At 46.8% G+C, this 19,645-nt stretch overlaps 1 protein-coding gene across 1 annotated transcript in view; it reads left to right on the top strand.

The window, feature by feature from the left end:
• Nucleotides 1-19,645, top strand: part of XPO7 (exportin 7) — a gene marked incomplete at its 5' end in the record, with an annotated part of 36,578 nt that overhangs the window by 595 nt on the left and 16,338 nt on the right. Inside the window, 11 exons of the mRNA XM_010005598.1 lie at nucleotides 1,240-1,333; nucleotides 2,175-2,341; nucleotides 5,150-5,215; nucleotides 8,699-8,803; nucleotides 10,801-10,966; nucleotides 11,477-11,550; nucleotides 13,016-13,135; nucleotides 13,272-13,418; nucleotides 14,758-14,930; nucleotides 16,513-16,706; nucleotides 17,963-18,068. Of these exons, the coding sequence (XP_010003900.1) occupies nucleotides 1,240-1,333; nucleotides 2,175-2,341; nucleotides 5,150-5,215; nucleotides 8,699-8,803; nucleotides 10,801-10,966; nucleotides 11,477-11,550; nucleotides 13,016-13,135; nucleotides 13,272-13,418; nucleotides 14,758-14,930; nucleotides 16,513-16,706; nucleotides 17,963-18,068 (1,412 nt within the window). The remainder of the gene's footprint in view (nucleotides 1-1,239; nucleotides 1,334-2,174; nucleotides 2,342-5,149; nucleotides 5,216-8,698; nucleotides 8,804-10,800; nucleotides 10,967-11,476; nucleotides 11,551-13,015; nucleotides 13,136-13,271; nucleotides 13,419-14,757; nucleotides 14,931-16,512; nucleotides 16,707-17,962; nucleotides 18,069-19,645) is intronic.

Here is a 19,645-nt window from a genome sequence, read left to right as displayed (position 1 = left end):
CCTGCTGGAATGTTTCCTTGGAAAATTGCCCCTCCTGTGCTGTTGTCTTAATAATCCATCAGTTTAAACCAGAGAAAATTAGATCATGTGCTTTAGAATCAGTGTTACAGAAAGGATGTAAAATCTGCCAGCAGAAAATCCAGCCTGGCTTTTTTAACTTCTTGTGAAGTGGTAGTTTGGTTTTGACTTTGTATCAGCACAAATGATGTTAAAAATTACTTTGCCACGTGATCTTGCACGGTTTGGCTTTTGGCAGTGTGTGCATCCAGCTTTCCTACCTGTCAGACTGGGGCCTTGTTCACAAAACCAGGAAAAATGAAAAAGAAGGAGTCCTCCAGCAGGGGATGGTGAAGGGAAGGGCAAAGAGTAACACTTAACAGGCTCAGAAAACTTGCACAAAGCAAATTATTGAACTTTTTGTTGTATTTCAAGTCCAGTTAATTCATAACAAACTCACTTGAAGCCCTTCAGGTGGGAAATAGTAGCTGGTTTACCTGAGGACAAAGAAATAGATATATTTGTAAGGAGAGTTCCTAAAGCCTAGGTTCCTTCTGGGCCTTGCCAGAGAGGTCTGGGGCTTTTTGTTCAGTCTGGGATCTGACTTATTTTATACCCAACTGTCCTAGGGAATGTTGGAATAAATAGGTTTCCTACATGATGGGTGCTCACCTTTCTGTGGTACCATGTGTGACAGGAATTAGCATGCCAAGTGTTTGTCACTTCCCTGGCTGTAATTTATGGAATCAGGCTCAGCCAGAGGTTTGAGGTGGTTAATGCCATTAGTTTTGTCCCTGAATTAGATTACAGTTCAGTGATCTGTGTGCTGTTCTGTAAGTAATACATTTCAACCTGTGTTTAGTAGTCAAGAGGCAGCTGTAAATGCCCCTTAATGTACAGTAACATACTCCTGTGGCTCAGAGGGCTGTTTTTTTCAGGTGTGATGTTTAAATCAACTTCCTTAGGTTAACTCTGGTTCTTCTGCCTTCAGTAGCAGTTCTGTTGTCTTCTACTCTTTAAATGCTTTTCCTTTCTTTCTTAAAACACTTCAAGTCTTTGTTTCCCTTCAGTATCTATAAAACCAGAATAAATGCTCCATAGAGTGTTTAGACTTAACCAATGAATGCTTTAAACTCAAAATTTCCAGAGAGCACTTAATTTAAAATCCAGCATTGCTGCTTCATCTTCTGCAGTGTGGGGTAAACTTCTGTTTGTGGGGTGTTGTTTTTTTTCCCCTTACAGTCATCCTACTCCCAGCTCTTGGCAGCCACATGCCTTACAAAACTGGTGTCACGCACAAACAACCCTTTACCACTGGAACAGCGAATAGATATTCGTAAGTACAAGACCTTCACTTTCCCAGCCACACTGATGGGGATGTTTGTTGTATGGGCTTTGATCCTTGGGTGGGAGGTTCCCTGCAAGCTGCTGTGCTTCAAAGTTTGGGTGTTCTAAGGTGTAGGATGTCCAAAAAGCAAAGGAGCTTTTCTCTTTTGTCTTCAGCTTGAGCACCTAACAGAGCTCAAGGCTAAATATACTGAATTTTTCCAGGTGGAAGGGAATGAGGATTCTGTGAATAAACCAGTTGCATTTGATAGATTTCTTGTGGAGTGTAAGATATGCATGGTGACTGCCTCTGCTGAGGACATGCTTTCACAACTGCAAAGCCTTTATGGGTCCCTGAAATACCATTTCCTAAGGGAGCAACCAGCCTGTCACAGCTCTCTCCTGGAGAATGGCTGAGAGTTCCTCTCCTCCCAGGAAGGAGGCTGAATGCCACTTTAGTCTGCTTTCTTTTTTACACATGTGTGGTAGGTGGTCATCCCTGAGGAGAGGTCTTGAAATGTTTTTAGCTTTTCTTGCTCCTTCTTGGACTTAATCTGATAATACAAACCAAGTGAGGCTGGTTGGACTTAATCTGATAATACAAACCAAGTGATAATACAAACCAAGGCTGATGGGGAGGAGCTCTCCCCTGTTTCCAGCCACCTTCCAGATTTGCTCCACATCTCTGCTGTGTTCAAGGCATAGATCATAAATGTTTGTATCTAACCCACTTCTGTCCTGATTTTTTTTTTTTAAAGCAGCCTTCCAAAAGATACTTTTCCATCAGTGTTACCACTTCAGTTCCTTCTGCCATTTTTCCTGTCCACAGAAACCTCTTCTCTGTGTTTCAGGGAACTATGTGCTCAACTACCTTGCCACAAGGCCAAAGCTGGCAACGTTTGTCACGCAAGCACTGATCCAGCTCTATGCCAGGATCACCAAGCTGGGCTGGTTTGACTGTCAGAAGGATGAGTATGTCTTCAGGAACGTGATCACAGATGTCACAAGGTTTTTACAGGTCAGATTTTTGTGTGAGGTGAATACACACCTCGTGGGACTGAGATGTTGATGCATTTTCAGTTCTCGTTTTGCGCCTTCGTGTCCTTGGTCCAGTCTCCTCTGTGCTTTGTTGATTGAATAGTCCCTACCAAGGCTAAGCAGCTGCCAACTGGCAGGATGGGTCAGTTGTTATTCTTCAAAGTGTGGTGGGGCAGGGATTTATTTCTGGCAGCTGCCACCATGAGTATTCAGTGGTAAGACACGTCCTTAGCGTTGCACAATTCTTTTGTCAAGATCTTGAGCTTAAAAACACCATCCTGGTGACTGCAAAGTGGTACACAGGAGGGTTTATTGTCTACAAGGAAATACCTGCCCTGCTTGACTTGCTTCCAACCACTGCAAGGGTGATACCTCCACGAAAGGCATGTTTGATATTCATCTGAGTTACCATAACAAACTGTAGTTGAAAGCCAGCATGTGATGCAGGCGTTAATGTGAACTATTTTCTTTAGAAGCCATAACTGTTGGTTCAGAAATGTTCCTGTGGATTTGCCAGCCTTTTGCTGTAGATTAATCTTGGCTTTTTGATTTCAAAGTCTGCTTTCTTGCTCTGTGAGCTGGAGGTGGTTGCTACTGCATCAAAAACAATAATCTCTCTTCTCCTGATGGGTCCAGACTCTTTTTCCACAGTGTTCAGTGACAGGACAAGGGGCAATGGGCACAAACTGGAGCACAGGAGGCTCAAGCTAAACATAAAGAAAAACTTCTTGACTGTGAGGGTGGCAGAGCCCTGGGACAGGCTGCCCAGGGAGGTTGTGGAGTCTCCATCCCTGGAGACATTACAAACCCATCTGGATGTGTTCCTGTGGGATCTGCTGTAGGTTGACCTTCTTCTAGCAGGAGGTTGGACTGGATGATCTCCAGAGGTCCCTTCCAACCCTGAGGACTCTGTTATCAGGGTTTCAGTCCCAGCCCAACAGACTGGTTAGGCAGAAGGTGACATTGTTATCAAAGGCTCTCTCCCAATTCAAACTTCCTCCCAGAAAGTCCCATAACACTCTTAAGTGCTGATTTCTTTGCTCTGAAATATATCCCAAAACCAGAAGTTGGAGGAAGGCAGTAGCAGAGATCAGAGTGACCAGAAATTTTTCCCAGTGTGGAAAAGGAGTTGTAATGTGGACCAAGCTTTAATTCTGGAGTGATGGCCTGTGGGCATTCAGAAAATAGCCTAACTGCTGTTGTTTTAGGTATTCACAGATGTCTGCAGTGAAGGAGGATCTAGAAAGTGTTAAGCAATTTAAGATCATGTTTCTGGGCTGGTAACTCTGTCCCACATAGATCAGAGGTGCTCTTAGCTGCAGTTATCAGAGCTAGATTCATCACTGTCCCAACTCATGACGTGGGGAATGTGCACTTTTAAATCAGGAACCTAATTAGAGGTTTGATATCTGCTTGCTGTGTTCATCTGTTCCCCTGTTCTGGCTGCTGGAATGTGCAGGAGGCTGCACTTCTTCCAAGACATGGATTCAAAAGGGTTTTCCAGTGGCTTCTCTCTAGATACTCTCATGAAAATACTGAGACTGTCATCACGAGTTGGCTGCAGAGAAGAAGTGGCCAAAGATCCCAAACATATAAAGGCCTGAATTTCTCCTGAGTTCAGTCTTAAAAGGGAAATTTGAACAGAAGATGCAGAGCAAGGAAAAGAACCAGCTTTTATTAGTTCCAGAAAAGAAACTGGGGCAAAAGAACAATCCAGGTTGATTCTCTTTAATTCATTTGATGAATGGATGAGAGTTTCTAGTGAAGTGTCTGCAGTAGAATTAATTCACAATTGGCCCCTTGTTGGGCAGCCTCAAGTGGAGCCAGTGGCTGAGCAGGCTGGGAAGAATGAGCTCCCTTCATGGGGAGATGGGCTGGTAAGAGGGTCCTGGGGTGGGTCTGTGGAGAAACCTGGTCATCTGCTACTCCTGTTGTTCAAGGTTTGGAGTTGTAAAAGGGGAAACAAACAAATAACAGTTTATTTCCCGGAGTTTTATTCTGGCAACTGTAATACTCATGCTAATGTTGCAGAAATGTCCACAGGTTTTACCACAGCCTGTGTTAAAATTAAAAACAGGCTGGGAGAGTTGAGGTGTTCAGCCTGGAGAAGAGAAGGCTCCAGGGAGACCTTAGAGCAACTTCCAGTGCCTGAAGGGGCTCCAGGAAAGCTGGGGAGGGACTTGGGACAAGGGCAGGGAGGGATGGGATGAGGGGGATGGATGAAAAGTGGGAGAAGGAGCTGGAGGTTGGAGATGAGGAGGGAATTCTTTGGTGTGAGGGTGGTGAGAGCCTGGCCCAGGTTGGGCAGGGAAGCTGTGGCTGCCCCATCTCTGGGGGTGTTGAAGGGCAGGTTGGATGGGGCTTGGAGCAACCTGGGCTGGTGGGAGGTGTCCCTGCCCAAGCAGGGGGTTGGAACAGTATGATCTTTAAGAGCCTTCCAAACCAAACCATGATTCTATGATTGAAAAGATTTAGATTTTTTTGAGTTAGAACATAACACAGAAATGTTGATGACATTATTTTAAAAATGAGCCCATTTTTATTAGCTCACATCACCAAGCTTTTTAGAACCCTTTGCATTGTTCACAACACTTGAGTGCTGGAAAAGCACATTTTAGATTCTCTGAGTGTTGCTCATGGACTTTTTTCCAGTCATAAAACTACAAAGGTGAAGCCTTTATAGGCAAACATGTCCAGAAATCTTCCAAGCAGAAGAGTGTTGGATGAAGCTTCATGAAAACCTCTTGGCACTGCTAACTGCTCTCCCTGTCCCCCTTTCCTTCCTCAGGATAGTGTAGAGCACTGCATCATAGGAGTGACAATCCTGTCCCAACTAACTAATGAAATTAATCAAGTAAGTGCTACAGCCTTCCTCAGTGAAGTAAGTGTCCAATTTTCTCATTCATATTGTTGTGTCCTGCTGTGTGTCTGTGCATTGTTTGGGGTTGTTTTTGGTTGGTTGTTGTTGTTCTTTTTATCATGGGGAGGGGGGTGTTGTGGGTTTTTTATGGTTTTTTGTTTGTTCCTTTGATTTTTGACACAGTCACTGTTGTGGTAAGATGCTGAAACCTCCTGTCCTGAGGATTTGTTTTGTTTCACTGGCATCTTTCCATCTTCTCTTCATACTTTGGTGTCATGTTCTGAGATGAAAAAGGGAAAAGCAATTCTAAGCAGCCAGCCCAGCCCTCCTAGAGAGGACAAAGCCCTGAGCTTGAGGACCCCCCAACACCTTCTGTCCCTCTGCATTGTTTCATCTCACAGCATTTTGTGCCAAGAAGTGAAAGGAGCCCTCATCTCTACCCACCAGAGAAATGAAACAAAGAGGATTTCTCAAATGGTGCAGATTTTAGAAGTGCCCTTTTCATTCAGCACTAACTTTCGTAGAGTTCCCAGCAGGTAGTTCTCAAATTCTACTGGTTATCTCTGATTTTGCTAAGAGAACCAGGTGTAACTAAGATTTTATGTTAATATCTCCTAAGGAAACAAGCCCTTCATTTCTGCTGGTATATTGAGTGATCCAGGCATTGAAACAGAGAGATCCTTGAGTGGGATTTGAAGGATAATTACAAATTCTTGTCAGAACTGGAAATGGAGAAGGGTTTGTCCTGGCCAGGGCCAAGCACCAGTTTCTTCTGCTGGACTTTATGAAGTTCAGCACCTCTGAGCTGCCCAAGCCCTTTGCTTTAAAGAGTGCCTTCTGCATCCATTGCAGAGCCCAGATTCACCTCAATCTTCAAGCCTGGCCTGATCAGTAAATCCTGACCCACAGATCTCCTCCTGAGTCTTAAACCATGTCCTGTTGTTATATCCTTGCCCAGGCTTTTGTGCAACCCTAAATTCATCTCTGCAGAGGGTCAGTCCTTCCCTTCCTTGCATCAAGGATAAAAGCAAGAAATCTGTTTATTTACTTGTATAAATGTCTGTTGGCATCTTCACCCAGGGCTTCAGCTTCTGCTTGTAGGAGAGCAATCAGCACAGAAACTGCCCCAGTTCCAGAGTCTCTACAGGTTGATACTAAAATAAGAAATTAAATTAAAGGCTGATCAAAAATCTCTTCCTCATATCTTGGGTATTAAATCTGCCACAGTTTACTGCTTGTTCCTCAGTGTACCTGGTGGCAGCAGTTGAGTGACTCATCTTGGAAAGTCTGAAACTGCCTTGACTTGCAAAATAATAAACCTGCCAACGTGCCCACTCACCTGAGCAGGGTCAGGTACATGTACAAATCCAAAAAACCCACCCAAAACCCCCTTCTGGGGCTTCTCAGACCTTTTTTGGTAATTATTTAAACTTCCAGCTGTGTTGCATGAGAGCTGAAATGTCTTGAGCTCTGTTTACTAAAGCTTTTGTTCCAAAATAGTACAAATAAAATAGAGCACTAGTAACTGTTCTGAAGTATCAGTTTTCATCCTGTAAATACTGCACAGACTTGCCCAGAGGTAGAGTGTCCACTGGATTGTAGAAGTTCACTGATATAAGCTATGTGACCTTATGGTGAAGAAAGAGGAAATGCTCCTTTGCCACAAGGAGAGTAACTAATGTTCATTTTCTTCAACACCCTGAAAGTCAGTAGCATGAGCTGTGGAATAACTTAATCATTAGAGCATTTGATGAATTTATGACCAGTTCTGCTCTGCCACCAGCTACTGGGTGATGCAGAGCTTCTGGTTTTCATCTGTGATATGAGACATCTGTTTTGTATCTGTGATATCAAAGTGTTTGTATCCTCCCAAGGGGTGGCTGTGAAGGTTAGTGTGGTCAAGTGAGGGAGTGGTCAGAGCTGTCCTGGTTCCTGCAGTGCTGGGTGAGATATTGAAGGCTAACAGAGATGCAGTAATAAATGCATCAAGAAAATGAGAGGTTTCATGCCTCTGCACTGGGCTGCAGGAAGGCTCCATCCCACACCCAGTGACTGCCCATCACAGAACTCACCCTGGGCAAGTGGAATTTGGGCAGCCAGTGTTCCCAGAAGTGGCAGAGCTGTGAAGGATCACCTCACTTTTCTCCTCTTCGTAGACAACAGGCCATGGAGTGACACAGGTTGTGTTGGCCTGTGCTACAAGTGAATCCATTGGAGACTTTCCTACCCAGTATAAACCAAAATCTATTGGCCTCTTATATATCAGGTTTTTTATTCTGATAAACTCCAGGTTTGGACCTCTCAGCATATCATAGAGCAAAGTCCAAACTGGCTGTCACTGGTTAACTCTCCTTCTAGTTCTCTTCTCTGTGGTGCATCAGGAGGGGAATTACTACAGTTACTAGTAGTAATTTATGACCAGTTCTGCTCTGCCACCAGCTACTGGGTGATGCAGAGCTTCTGGTTTTCATCTGTGATATGAGACATCTGTTTTGTATCTGTGATATCAAAGTGTTTGTATCCTCCCAAGGGGTGGCTGTGAAGGTTAGTGTGGTCAAGTGAGGGAGTGGTCAGAGCTGTCCTGGTTCCTGCAGTGCTGGGTGAGATATTGAAGGCTAACAGAGATGCAGTAATAAATGCATCAAGAAAATGAGAGGTTTCATGCCTCTGCACTGGGCTGCAGGAAGGCTCCATCCCACACCCAGTGACTGCCCATCACAGAACTCACCCTGGGCAAGTGGAATTTGGGCAGCCAGTGTTCCCAGAAGTGGCAGAGCTGTGAAGGATCACCTCACTTTTCTCCTCTTCGTAGACAACAGGCCATGGAGTGACACAGGTTGTGTTGGCCTGTGCTACAAGTGAATCCGTTGGAGACTTTCCTACCCAGTATAAACCAAAATCTATTGGCCTCTTATATATCAGGTTTTTTATTCTGATAAACTCCAGGTTTGGACCTCTCAGCATATAGAGCAAAGTCCAAACTGGCTGTCACTGGTTAACTCTCCTTCTAGTTCTCTTCTCATCTGTGCAGATTCAGGAGGGGAATTACAGTTACTAGTAGTTGACCATGAGTCTACCCAGCAGCCTCAGGTAGGATTGAACTCTCAGGAATTTGGGAGCACTAAAGGAAGCAGTGTTCAGGTTTCTAAAATTACTTCAGTGCTGGTGGAAATAACTGTTGTCCATCCTGCTTTGGAAGAGACTTAAGGGAAGTTGAGAGTAAAACTTGACCCTGCTTTCTGGCAGGGGTGCAGTGAGACTGCACTGTAAGTGTTTTAGGTGGAATGTCCTGGGGGATTTGTCCATGGAGGAGTCAGGATCCTGCAGTGGCAGGATCCACCCTGGTTCAGCCAGGGGGACATGGCTCTGGGGAGGGAAACCTGGATGTCCCAGTGCTTAACAGGGTTCCTGCAGGTTCTGCTGGTCTTGTTCCACTTCTGCCCCTCAGTTCTAAGCCCTGGTTTTCTCTCTGCTCAGGCTGATACTACTCACCCACTGACCAAGCACAGGAAAATAGCCTCTTCCTTCCGAGATTCATCCTTATTTGATATTTTCACACTGTCATGCAACTTACTGAAACAGGTAAGGAAACTCCTTTGTCATCTCTCTTGGGGGCTGGATGTTGGGGTGACAGATTTTGGGCTGAAGTTCCCTCCTGGAACCAGCCCTCTCCTTGTAAAAGCTGTGTTCAGGTCTTGTTATCCAGGAAAGCTTTGAGGTTTGTACTAAGAAAAAAACCAAACAAACAAGACACAAATAAATAGAACTTCAACAATTTCCACTGAACATTCATGCCTGGGCCATGAGGCCTGAGTTAAATTCTCCTGTCTTAAAGCATCAGGGAAGAGATGAGCTGTTAGTTTTTACTTTATCAATACCTTTGGTTTACAGTAGTTGCAGAGGGGATTCCTGTTAAATAAATCCTTCTTTCTTTTTTCAACCTCTCTTTTAAAACCCACATGGTGAGAGGAAACAAGGCAGGTGAAGACCCATTTGGTAGATTGAGACTCAAGATTGTTTTTCATGTTTTAAAACATTAGACTGTCTTGTGTTCCCCAGTTTTCATTATCACACCTAATTATCACACCTGAGTCAACTTGCTTTCAAAATACTTCTCCTGGGACAAGGCAGCAAAGCTCTGATAGTGGGATTGATTTTTATCCCCTAAAAAGCAGATGTTTTCTTTCAGCACAGAGGTGTTTTATAAGCAGATAGATGACCTGAAGAAAATTATTGATTCTGTACCAGATTTCTTTTCTAAAAAGCTAACTTGGAGTCCTGATGGTGCCTGCAAGAACAGGCCTTTATGGGAAAGTCAGCCCCAATAAACTGAGCAGCACTGGCACAGATTTGATTGGTTTCACTTTTATCCTTCAAGCTGAGTGAAGTGTCAAAGTTGACAAATAGCACAAAGAGTGAACAGGAAATTTTATTTTAAAGCCATTTCAGAATGAGCAGTTCTGGTTCTGTCAGGAATAAAGGTGGGTATGTGGGTGTAATTTGATCTTTTTTCTCTTCCTGGTTTCTCAAGGAAGCAAAGGCTTGTACAGTTATCCCAGTCAGCCTTCCCCATCCTCCTAAACCATAACAGCTCTGGAAGATTTTGAGTTCATTGGCTTATTTCAGGTGCATTTGATGGTCAATTAGAGGTCTCAGAAATCATCATAGAGTCATAAAATGGTGGGAAGGGACCTTAAAGCTCATCCAGATCCAACCCCCTGCATGGGCGGGGACACCTCCCACCAGCCCAGGCTGCTCCAAGCCCCATCCAACCTGCCCTTCAACACCCCCAGGGATGGGGCAGCCACAGCTTCCCTGGGCAACCTGGGCCAGGCTCTCACCACCCTCACAGCCCAGAATTTCCTCCTCATGTCCAACCTCAATCTCCTTCTTCCAGTTTTAAACCATCACCCCTTGTTTTCTCACTGGAAGCCCTTATCAAAAGGAAGACATCCCATGGGTGATCTGCAGCAGAGCCCAGCTGGAAGAAGTTAAAGTACCAAGTGATAATACAAAGGGTAGAGTGGCCTATCCCTGCTCTACTGACCCGGGTCCTACGTTTAAACCTCAGTGAAATGACCTGTCATTTTGTGTCAATCAAGTTCTTTGTGTTCCCAGAAAGTATTCCTGTTTCCCCAGCAAGCTGTAAGCACAGCAGAGCTCACACAGATGATCTGTGCAACCACAGGGAATGCTCTCCTTTCCAGAACAGGGTTAGGTGGAGCAACAGGATTCCCTGCTGCCAAGTGCTTGTCAGGCAGAAAAGACATTCTTGTGTTTAACCTTACTCAGAACTTCCTTATCTCTTGGATCTCACAGTGGAACTGCAAGCTGGCAAGCCTGGCTGCTTTTCCCCTCTGCAGTCCCAGCCAAGTGATAAGGAAAGTGCTGCCTATTTATTTATCCATCTTGTGTAAAGACTGAGCACGTACATCCACATGTTGTCTGGAAGAGTGTGTGAGAGCTGGGCTTGGTGCTTGTGACACATGATCCTGTTTCAAGTTAAATGGCTGCCTCAAACTCAGCTGTCACCTTGATCTTTTTATTGATTTTTCTTTTTAATCCCATGTATTTTCCAGGCTTCTGGGAAGAACCTAAATCTAAATGATGAGAGCCAGCATGGTCTGCTCATGCAGCTGCTTAAGCTGACACATAATTGCCTGAACTTTGATTTCATTGGCACATCAACAGATGAGTCCTCAGATGATCTTTGCACTGTGCAGATCCCAACCAGTTGGAGATCAGGTAATCTTGGGGGAGGAAGAGGGTTAATCTGCAGCACACCAGCTGAGGGCAGGGGTGGCTTGGGAACCCTCTGTCTACTGAGCAGGTCAACTGTGCGTGCGATGCCAGATGTACAGCCCAGCCTTTCCTCAGGGTGATTACACATGCAGTTCAGTTTGGGTTGGCTGTCGTGGCTATGAAAACACTCCTCTACCCTTTCAGTCTGACACTTGCCAGTTGCAAGAAACAGCCAACTTGGTTTTCCTTTTAAAAAAAGTAACTTAAGAAATAACCTGCCCCCTGTTCTTACCATCCCTGCTGTTCTCAGCAGTGGTTTTTCAGGCAGTTTCACAGATTGCCTTCTTAAAATACTCTCCTGTAATTTTGCCTTAAGACCAAGTGCCCCTGGGTTCACTTCATTTCTAGGAAGGAGGTTGTGTGACAAGAGCACAGGCCATTGTTGGGAAACTTCAGACCTGTGGAAAGCAGCAAGTTGAGTTGTTTTCAGTAAAATGCTCCCTTCTCTTTCAGCATTCTTGGATTCTTCGACACTTCAGTTGTTCTTTGATCTGTATCATTCCATCCCTCCTTCGTTTTCTCCTCTGGTAAGTCGAGTGTTGTTTTTTTCCTTACAGACTCCTCTACCACAAAGTGTTTGTAGGATTCATCTGGGAGACTCAAGTGCTGGTTAAAATGTTATAGGCTGATTCCAGAGTTACCTTGACTTTGGTGGCACTGCCTTGTGCTCTGGTGACCAAAGGAAGGCTGGTCCTGCTGCTGCTAATTGTGATTCATCTACAGGTTTTGGGTTTGACCTTAAAGCAGGTTTTTTTGCTGGAAGTCCAACCTGCTTGATCCTTGCACAGCTTAGAGCCTGCCTGCTCAGCAATAAACCCTTTCTGAGGGATGTAGCTTTAGTTATTCCCACTGCACTGCCAGGTTGATCCTAAACCCCCCCCTGTGAGGAAGAAGCAGGTCTGGCAGCACAACCCAAGAATGTCATTTCTCCTTCCACACTGGAAAACTAGGCCAGGTCCCAGCTGGGTGAAATGGCCCAGTAGCACAGCTGAACTGGAAGTTGGGATTATTTCTTCTTGGAAAAGAAGAGAACCTGCCTGCAAATCTATCTATTGGATAAATACTTTGGATAATTAATGCTACAAGGAAAAAATGCCTTTAGCTAAGGAGGGAAGTATTTTTTCCACCAAGTGTTTCTCAGCACTGCTCATTATGTTGAAGGGTTACTTGCTAATTCTGCATTCAGAGCCTCAAATATTCATGAAAGAGATGTAACAGTGTGAGACTTTTTTTATTACTGAATAGAAATCTGAAGCAATTAGGCCTTGGATTGTCCTGCCTCTTGGATCAGGAAATGTGGGAGGCTGAGCAGGTAGAGCTGTTCAAGGGAACTTGGGATTACTGGTCATGACCAGCTGCCCCTCTTCTTCAAACCCATTCACCAGACTATTACAACTGCAGCTGCACCCTTGAAATTTACTCTCAATTTAAATTTCAGAGCTTTGGGTTGAAAACAACTTAATTCTTCTTCTTGCCAGTCTTCTATCTTCCATGATACTTCCCCAAATCAGTGCTGTTCACCAGCTTCCCCTGCCAGCCCTGGTGTATTTTCAGTCTTGAGTGATCTGGGTTCTTCATCTGAAGAAATCCCATCATGTTTGGGAGCAGAGTTGGGAACCCACCTCTGAATAATGTCAGGGTGGAGGTGATGTTCCTTTTGTAGACTCAGTTGGAAAAGACCTTTTGGATCATCAAGTCCAACCATTAATCCAACTCAGCCAAGTCCCCTGCTAAACCATGTCCCTCAGCACCACACCTACATGGCTTTTAAACACGTCCAGGGATGGTGACTCCACCACTTCCCTGAGCAGTCTGAGCACTTGTAGTTATGATTTCACCTACCCTACACAACTGCAGAGATGAAGGACCTGTTGTGTAGCACCCAAAGGAGCATCAGGTGGAAACGATTTGCCACATCGTGAAAAGGAAACGCAATGTTCATGTTGGTGTTCTGATCTTTCCTTCCCTGTCAATTCTCTTTACCCCTGGCAGGTTTTATCCTGCTTGGTGCAGATTGCCTCTGTCCGCAGATCCCTTTTCAACAATGCAGAAAGGGCAAAGTTCTTATCTCATCTCGTTGACGGAGTTAAACGGATACTGGAAAACCCACAGGTGAGTGTTTCGGGTGCAGGGCCTGGAATTGTGCTTCCTCTGCATCAGGTTTCTTCACCAAAAGTGTGCATACCCTCTGTTGGCCCTCAGCTGGCCCTCATGCAATGTCTTCTCCACTCTCCTTTTCTCCTCTCAGAGCCTGTCAGACCCAAACAACTACCACGAGTTCTGCCGGTTGCTGGCCCGGTTGAAAAGCAATTACCAGCTGGGAGAGCTGGTGAAGGTAGAGAACTACCCCGAGGTCATCCGACTCATTGCCAACTTCACTGTCACCAGCCTGCAGGTACAAAAGGGTTTTACTTCCCCTCCATGGGTGTTCTTGCCCCTTGTCTTCTCTGGAACCAAAATTCCAACCCTCTGGGCTATTCTTTGCCCATTAATTCACTTTATGGTATTTTTCCCTCCATCCCCTTGCTGGCTCTGGGACAGAATCCTGTGCTTGTAGCCTTGATTACCCTGTGAATTCCTCCTGAATGGAACAGGAGCAGGATGTGGGGGAAGGCAGGGTTGCTGTTCCTCCAGAGGCTTTCCATGTCTTAGCAGGGAGGAGGGAAAAAAAACAAACCCACCTTGTTAAATAAGGCTTATTTTTTTGATTTCTGTATCACTTTGGTGTTAAAATGCCAGTGCAGGGATTGGTAGTAATGTGAACATTATGCCATATTCCCACAGAGTGTTCCACTGGTACAGGGCTGATAGCTACACCCCTGCACAGGGGATGGGCTAAAAAAAAAATGGTATAGCTTGCATAATGACTTTGTTTGTTAAGGTTTTAATGTTTTCTCTTGATCACAGCTTTAAACTGCACTTTTGGGGAGCTGTCTGCAGCTCTCCACAGTCTGAGCTTGGGAGGAGTTTGGGACCAAAGGGTTTGGCTGAGCTTCACAGTCTGGGAACTTGGGATTATCTTTTAGTCTTTGTTGGAAGGTGATAATGCCCAATGAATACAGGTGTGAAGTGCAACTCATGGTTAAAATGGGCAAGCAGATCATCAAAGCTTTTACGTGTTCGGAACTAGATGATCTTTAAGGTCCCTTCCAATCCAAACCATTCCATGATTCTATTTTGCCATATTTGTGGGCAACTTATCAGGGCCACAGAGATGATCCCAGGGCTGGAGCAGCTCTGCTCTGGAGCCAGGCTGGGAGAGTTGGGGTGTTCAGCCTGGAGAAGAGAAGGCTCCAGGGAGACCTTAGAGCAGCTTCCAGTGCCTGAAGGAGCTCCAGGAAAGATGGGGAGGGACTTGGGACAAGGGCAGAGAGGGATGGGATGAGGGGAATGGATGAAAAGTGGGAGAAGGAGATGGAGGTTGGAGATGAGGAGGGAATTCTTGGGTGTGAGGGTGGTGAGAGCCTGGCCCAGGTTGCCCAGGGAAGCTGTGGCTGCCCCATCCCTGGGAGTGTTGAAGGGCAGGTTGGATGGGGCTTGGAGCAGCCTGGGCTGGTGGGAGGTGTCCCTGCCCATGCAGGGGGTTGGATCTAGATGATCTTTATGGTCCCATCCCACCCAAACTATTCCATGATTCTGTATCTGGTGCTACAGAAGTCAAAATAATATGGGTAAAGTAATCAAGGTTGGAACTCACTGGTTTCCTTTTTCTTCCTGCTCTTGGCTCCTGGCAGCACTGGGAGTTTGCCCCAAACAGTGTTCACTATCTCCTGAGCCTGTGGCAGAGACTGGCTGCATCTGTGCCCTATGTTAAAGCCACAGAGCCTCACATGCTGGAAACATACACACCAGAAGTCACAAAAGCTTATATCACATCCAGGCTGGAATCTGTGCACATCATCCTGAGGTAAGAAAAGCAGAGATGGCAGCACCAGAGCCTGAATGCAGAGAGCTCTGGGATGGTTCCTCTGCTGAGCTTTCTTTTAAAAACAGGCCAAGACTGGAGGGGAGGGTTTGTGAGTCACCAAAGAGTTTTAAAGGGACTCTTACCTGAATCACATTCTGTTTCTTATTAAAAAAAAAAAGGTATTTAATTTCTTTTTAGACCTTGCTCAACTTTAAATGCTCAGTCTTAAGTCTTCAGCTCAGACTGAGCTGAGTGGTCTCCAACATGTTGTGGGTAGATTTCCTCTTACATTCTCACACATCTGCAACATGACATTCACACACATGGCAGCAACTGGAAGGAGATTGAGGTTGGATATTAGGAAGAAATTGTTTAGTGTGAGGGTAGTGAGAGCCTGGCCCAGGTTGCCCAGGGAAGCTGTGGCTGCCCCATCCCTGGGGGTGTTGAAGGGCAGGTTGGATGGGGCTTGGAGCAGCCTGGGCTGGTGGGAGGTGGATCTGGTTGGATCTAGATGATCTTTAAGGCCCCTTAACACCCAGACCAGTCTGTGATTCTATGATTCAGAGTGTGATTCACCTCATTTTTACATTGCTGCTGTAGGGTGGCACAAATTCTACCTCTTAAGTACCTTCCTATTTTCCTTCTTTTCAGCCTTGGAGTTCAGGAGCAGCCCTCAGGACTCACTGCAGTGCCTGAATTTGTGGGGCTGCATTCTGCCTTGTGTGTGTTTGTGTTTGATGTAAACAAATGGTCAGATACAGAAAAATAATGGCTCTTTTCAGGAAGACTGATGGGTTTGTCCCTTTTTAGGTATCTAGCAGTGCAAGGGAGGAACAGCAGGGCTGGGGTTTGAAATGAACCTGGTGTTGAGGTTGGTGTGTGTAGAGGAGAAGGCAGCTGAAACATGATGGAAAGTTTGGGTTCACAAAGACAAGCAGGCAAAGACCTTGTTCTTGGCACTGCACATTCTCTTACAAGGCCTGGATAAATGTTGAAGATGTAAGAAGAGCTTACTCATGTCAGGTCCTGGTGGCCTTCCCACCTGAGCCTCTGCTGTTCTCCTGATTGATGGCCACAGTAACCTGGAGGTTATTACATCAATCTGTGTAGCTCTCCAAGTGTAGAGGCAGAGTCTTTAGTCACTGGAATTGTTGTATGCCTGGAAAAAAACATCTTCTGGCTGATAGAAATAAGCTTAACACAGAGTCATTCTGCTTGGAAAAGGCCTTTAAGATCATGTAGCCCAACCATAACCTAAGTCTAGCAACCATTAACCCAACTCTACCAAAATATTACGGCTTAGGCTGTGTCTACATTTTAAGTCTTCAAAGTCTGTTACCACCCAGTCCTGACCAAGGGTAGTTGATAGTGTGAGGGTGGTGAGAGCCTGGCCCAGGTTACCCAGGGAAGCTGTGGCTGCCCCATCCCTGGGGGTGTTAAAGGGCAGGTTGGATGGGGCTTGGAGCAGCCTGGGCTGGTGGGAGGTGTCCCTGCCCGTGCAGGGAGTTGGAACAGGATGATCTTGAAGATCCCTTCCAACCCAAACCATTCTGTACTTCTAATCTGTTTTCTTGCTGTTCAGGGATGGTTTGGAGGATCCCCTGGATGACACTGGCCTTGTGCAGCAGCAGCTGGATCAGCTGTCCACCATTGGCCGGTGTGAGTATGAGAAGACCTGTGCTCTGCTGGTGCAGCTCTTTGACCAGTCAGCCCAGTCCTACCAGGAGCTGCTGCAGAGTGCCACTGCCAGCCCCATGGATGTTGCTGTCCAAGAAGGTGAGCCTGTCTGGGGAGCTGTGGCCTGCAAGCTTGGCTGTAGGTTGCCCATTCTCAAAAGGACCATCTCAGAAGCCTGGAATCCTGGTGAAACCCATAATATGGGGGCAGATCTCAGGCATTCCCTTGGAAAGGTGCCTGTGTGGTGTGGAATATTTTTGGCTGAGGACAGCCCCTCCCAAGGCACACAGCAGTGGTGGCTGGAGATATCACTGTCCTGCAACTGACTCCATTCATTCTGGGGGGGAAATTTAGTGCATCTCCTTGCCCAATCCTTCACAGACAAGTTCTGAGGATGGTTCCCCATCCACAGGTGGTCAGCACAGCCTGCCTCATCCCTCTCCTGTCAGAGACAGGTATGAAGTGCTCATTTGAACCTCCCCACTGTCCATATGGGGAGGCCAAAGTGTTGAAGGGCAGGTTGGATGGGGCTCTGAGCAGCTTGGTTTAGTGAGAGGTGTCCCTGCTCATGTAGGGGGTTGGATCTAGATGATCTTTAAGATCCCTTCCAACCCAAAGTGCTGCTGCTTCCAGCAGCTGTTCATGTTGAAATCCACAGGTACAGGTTTGCAAGAAAGTGGCTTTAAATGACTAAAATCTTCCAGGCAGACCTGGCATTCTGGTTTCTTTCCTAGTGAAGTTGTGCCTGTTCCTCCAAGTGAACAGTTGAGGAATTTGGGAGTGGATGGGCATTAAGGAGAGAGATACCCCTGGTGAATCCTGGTTTTGCCAAACTAAAATTTAGATCTCCTCAGCTTCCTCTGTGAGACCTGCTCGGTTCCGATGTCTCTGTGGGTTGCAGATCTCAGCTTCCCCTCTGTGGTGTTCCTACCTGGTTTTCATGCCTCTGCTGGTTGCAGATCTCAGCTTCCCCTATGATGTTCTTGGTTCTGGTATCTCCATGGGTTGCAGATCTCAGCTTCCCCTGTGTGATGTTCCTACTTGGTTCTCATGCCTCTGCTGGTTGCAGATCTCAGCTTCCCCTATGATGTTCTTGGTTCTGGTATCTCCGTGGGTTGCAGATCTCAGCTTCCCCTGTGTGATGTTCCTACTTGGTTCTCATGTCTCTGCTGGTTGCAGATCTCCTCAGCTTCCCATATGATGTTCTTGGTTCTGATGTCTCTGTGGGTTGCAGATCTCAGCTTCCCCTGTGCTGCTCCTGGCTCTGAGGTCTCAGTGTGTTGCAGATCTCAGCTCCTGTGCTGCTGCTGGTGGTGCAGCCCGTGCTGCAGCTCTGACGCGCGTCTCGCTTGCAGGGCGCCTGACATGGCTGGTCTACATCATCGGGGCGGTGATCGGCGGGCGCGTCTCCTTCGCCAGCACGGATGAGCAGGATGCCATGGATGGAGAGCTGGTCTGTCGGTAGGGATGCTGGCTCCTCTCTGGCTGCCCCACTGCTGAAGTCAGCACCAGAATCTGCTCACTGCCAGCCCCATGGATGTTGCTGTCCAAGAAGGTGAGCCTGTCTGGGGAGCTGTGGCCTGCAAGCTTGGCTGTAGGTTGCCCATTCTCAAAAGGACCATCTCAGAAGCCTGGAATCCTGGTGAAACCCATAATATGGGGGCAGATCTCAGGCATTCCCTTGGAAAGGTGCCTGTGTGGTGTGGAATATTTTTGGCTGAGGACAGCCCCTCCCAAGGCACACAGCAGTGGTGGCTGGAGATATCACTGTCCTACAACTGACTCCATTCATTCTGGGGGGGAAATTTAGTGCATCTCCTTGCCCAATCCTTCACAGACAAGTTCTGAGGATGGTTCCCCATCCACAGGTGGTCAGCACAGCCTGCCTCATCCCTCTCCTGTCAGAGACAGGTATGAAGTGCTCATTTGAACCTCCCCACTGTCCATATGGGGAGGCCAAAGTGTTGAAGGGCAGGTTGGATGGGGCTCTGAGCAGCTTGGTTTAGTGAGAGGTGTCCCTGCTCATGTAGGGGGTTGGATCTAGATGATCTTTAAGATCCCTTCCAACCCAAAGTGCTGCTGCTTCCAGCAGCTGTTCATGTTGAAATCCACAGGTACAGGTTTGCAAGAAAGTGGCTTTAAATGACTAAAATCTTCCAGGCAGACCTGGCATTCTGGTTTCTTTCCTAGTGAAGTTGTGCCTGTTCCTCCAAGTGAACAGTTGAGGAATTTGGGAGTGGATGGGCATTAAGGAGAGAGATACCCCTGGTGAATCCTGGTTTTGCCAAACTAAAATTTAAATCTCCTCAGCTTCCTCTGTGAGACCTGCTCGGTTCCGATGTCTCTGTGGGTTGCAGATCTCAGCTTCCCCTCTGTGGTGTTCCTACCTGGTTTTCATGCCTCTGCTGGTTGCAGATCTCAGCTTCCCCTATGATGTTCTTGGTTCTGGTATCTCCATGGGTTGCAGATCTCAGCTTCCCCTGTGTGATGTTCCTACTTGGTTCTCATGTCTCTGCTGGTTGCAGATCTCCTCAGCTTCCCCTATGATGTTCTTGTTTCTGATGTCTCTGCTGGTTGCAGATCTCAGCTTCCCCTGTGCTGCTCCTGGCTCTGAGGTCTCAGTGTGTTGCAGATCTCAGCTCCCGTGCTGCTGCTGGTGGTGCAGCCCGTGCTGCAGCTCTGACGCGCGTCTCGCTTGCAGGGCGCCTGACGTGGCTGGTCTACATCATCGGCGCGGTGATCGGCGGGCGCGTCTCCTTCGCCAGCACGGATGAGCAGGATGCCATGGATGGAGAGCTGGTCTGTCGGTAGGGATGCTGGCTCCTCTCTGGCTGCCCCACTGCTGAAGTCAGCACCAGAATCTGCTCTGATGAAGCTGCCACCATCTTCTTTCCCCTCTTTCGGCTGAGCGGGGCAGGGTGGGACTGGCCATCCTGAGAGGAGAGATTGGTGGCACCAGCTAGAGCCTGGTCAAACTTCTGCCACAGCTTGGCTGACTTGGGAAGTGTGGGTTGTAAGAAAGAGAAGGAGAGGGAAAG

Source organism: Chaetura pelagica, unplaced genomic scaffold (assembly GCF_000747805.2).
Source record: "Chaetura pelagica isolate M959 unplaced genomic scaffold, ChaPel_1.0 scaffold1179, whole genome shotgun sequence".
Classification (NCBI taxonomy): domain Eukaryota; kingdom Metazoa; phylum Chordata; class Aves; order Apodiformes; family Apodidae; genus Chaetura; species Chaetura pelagica.
Note: the sequence above shows the minus strand (reverse complement) of the source record. Positions and strands in the feature narration are given on the sequence as shown.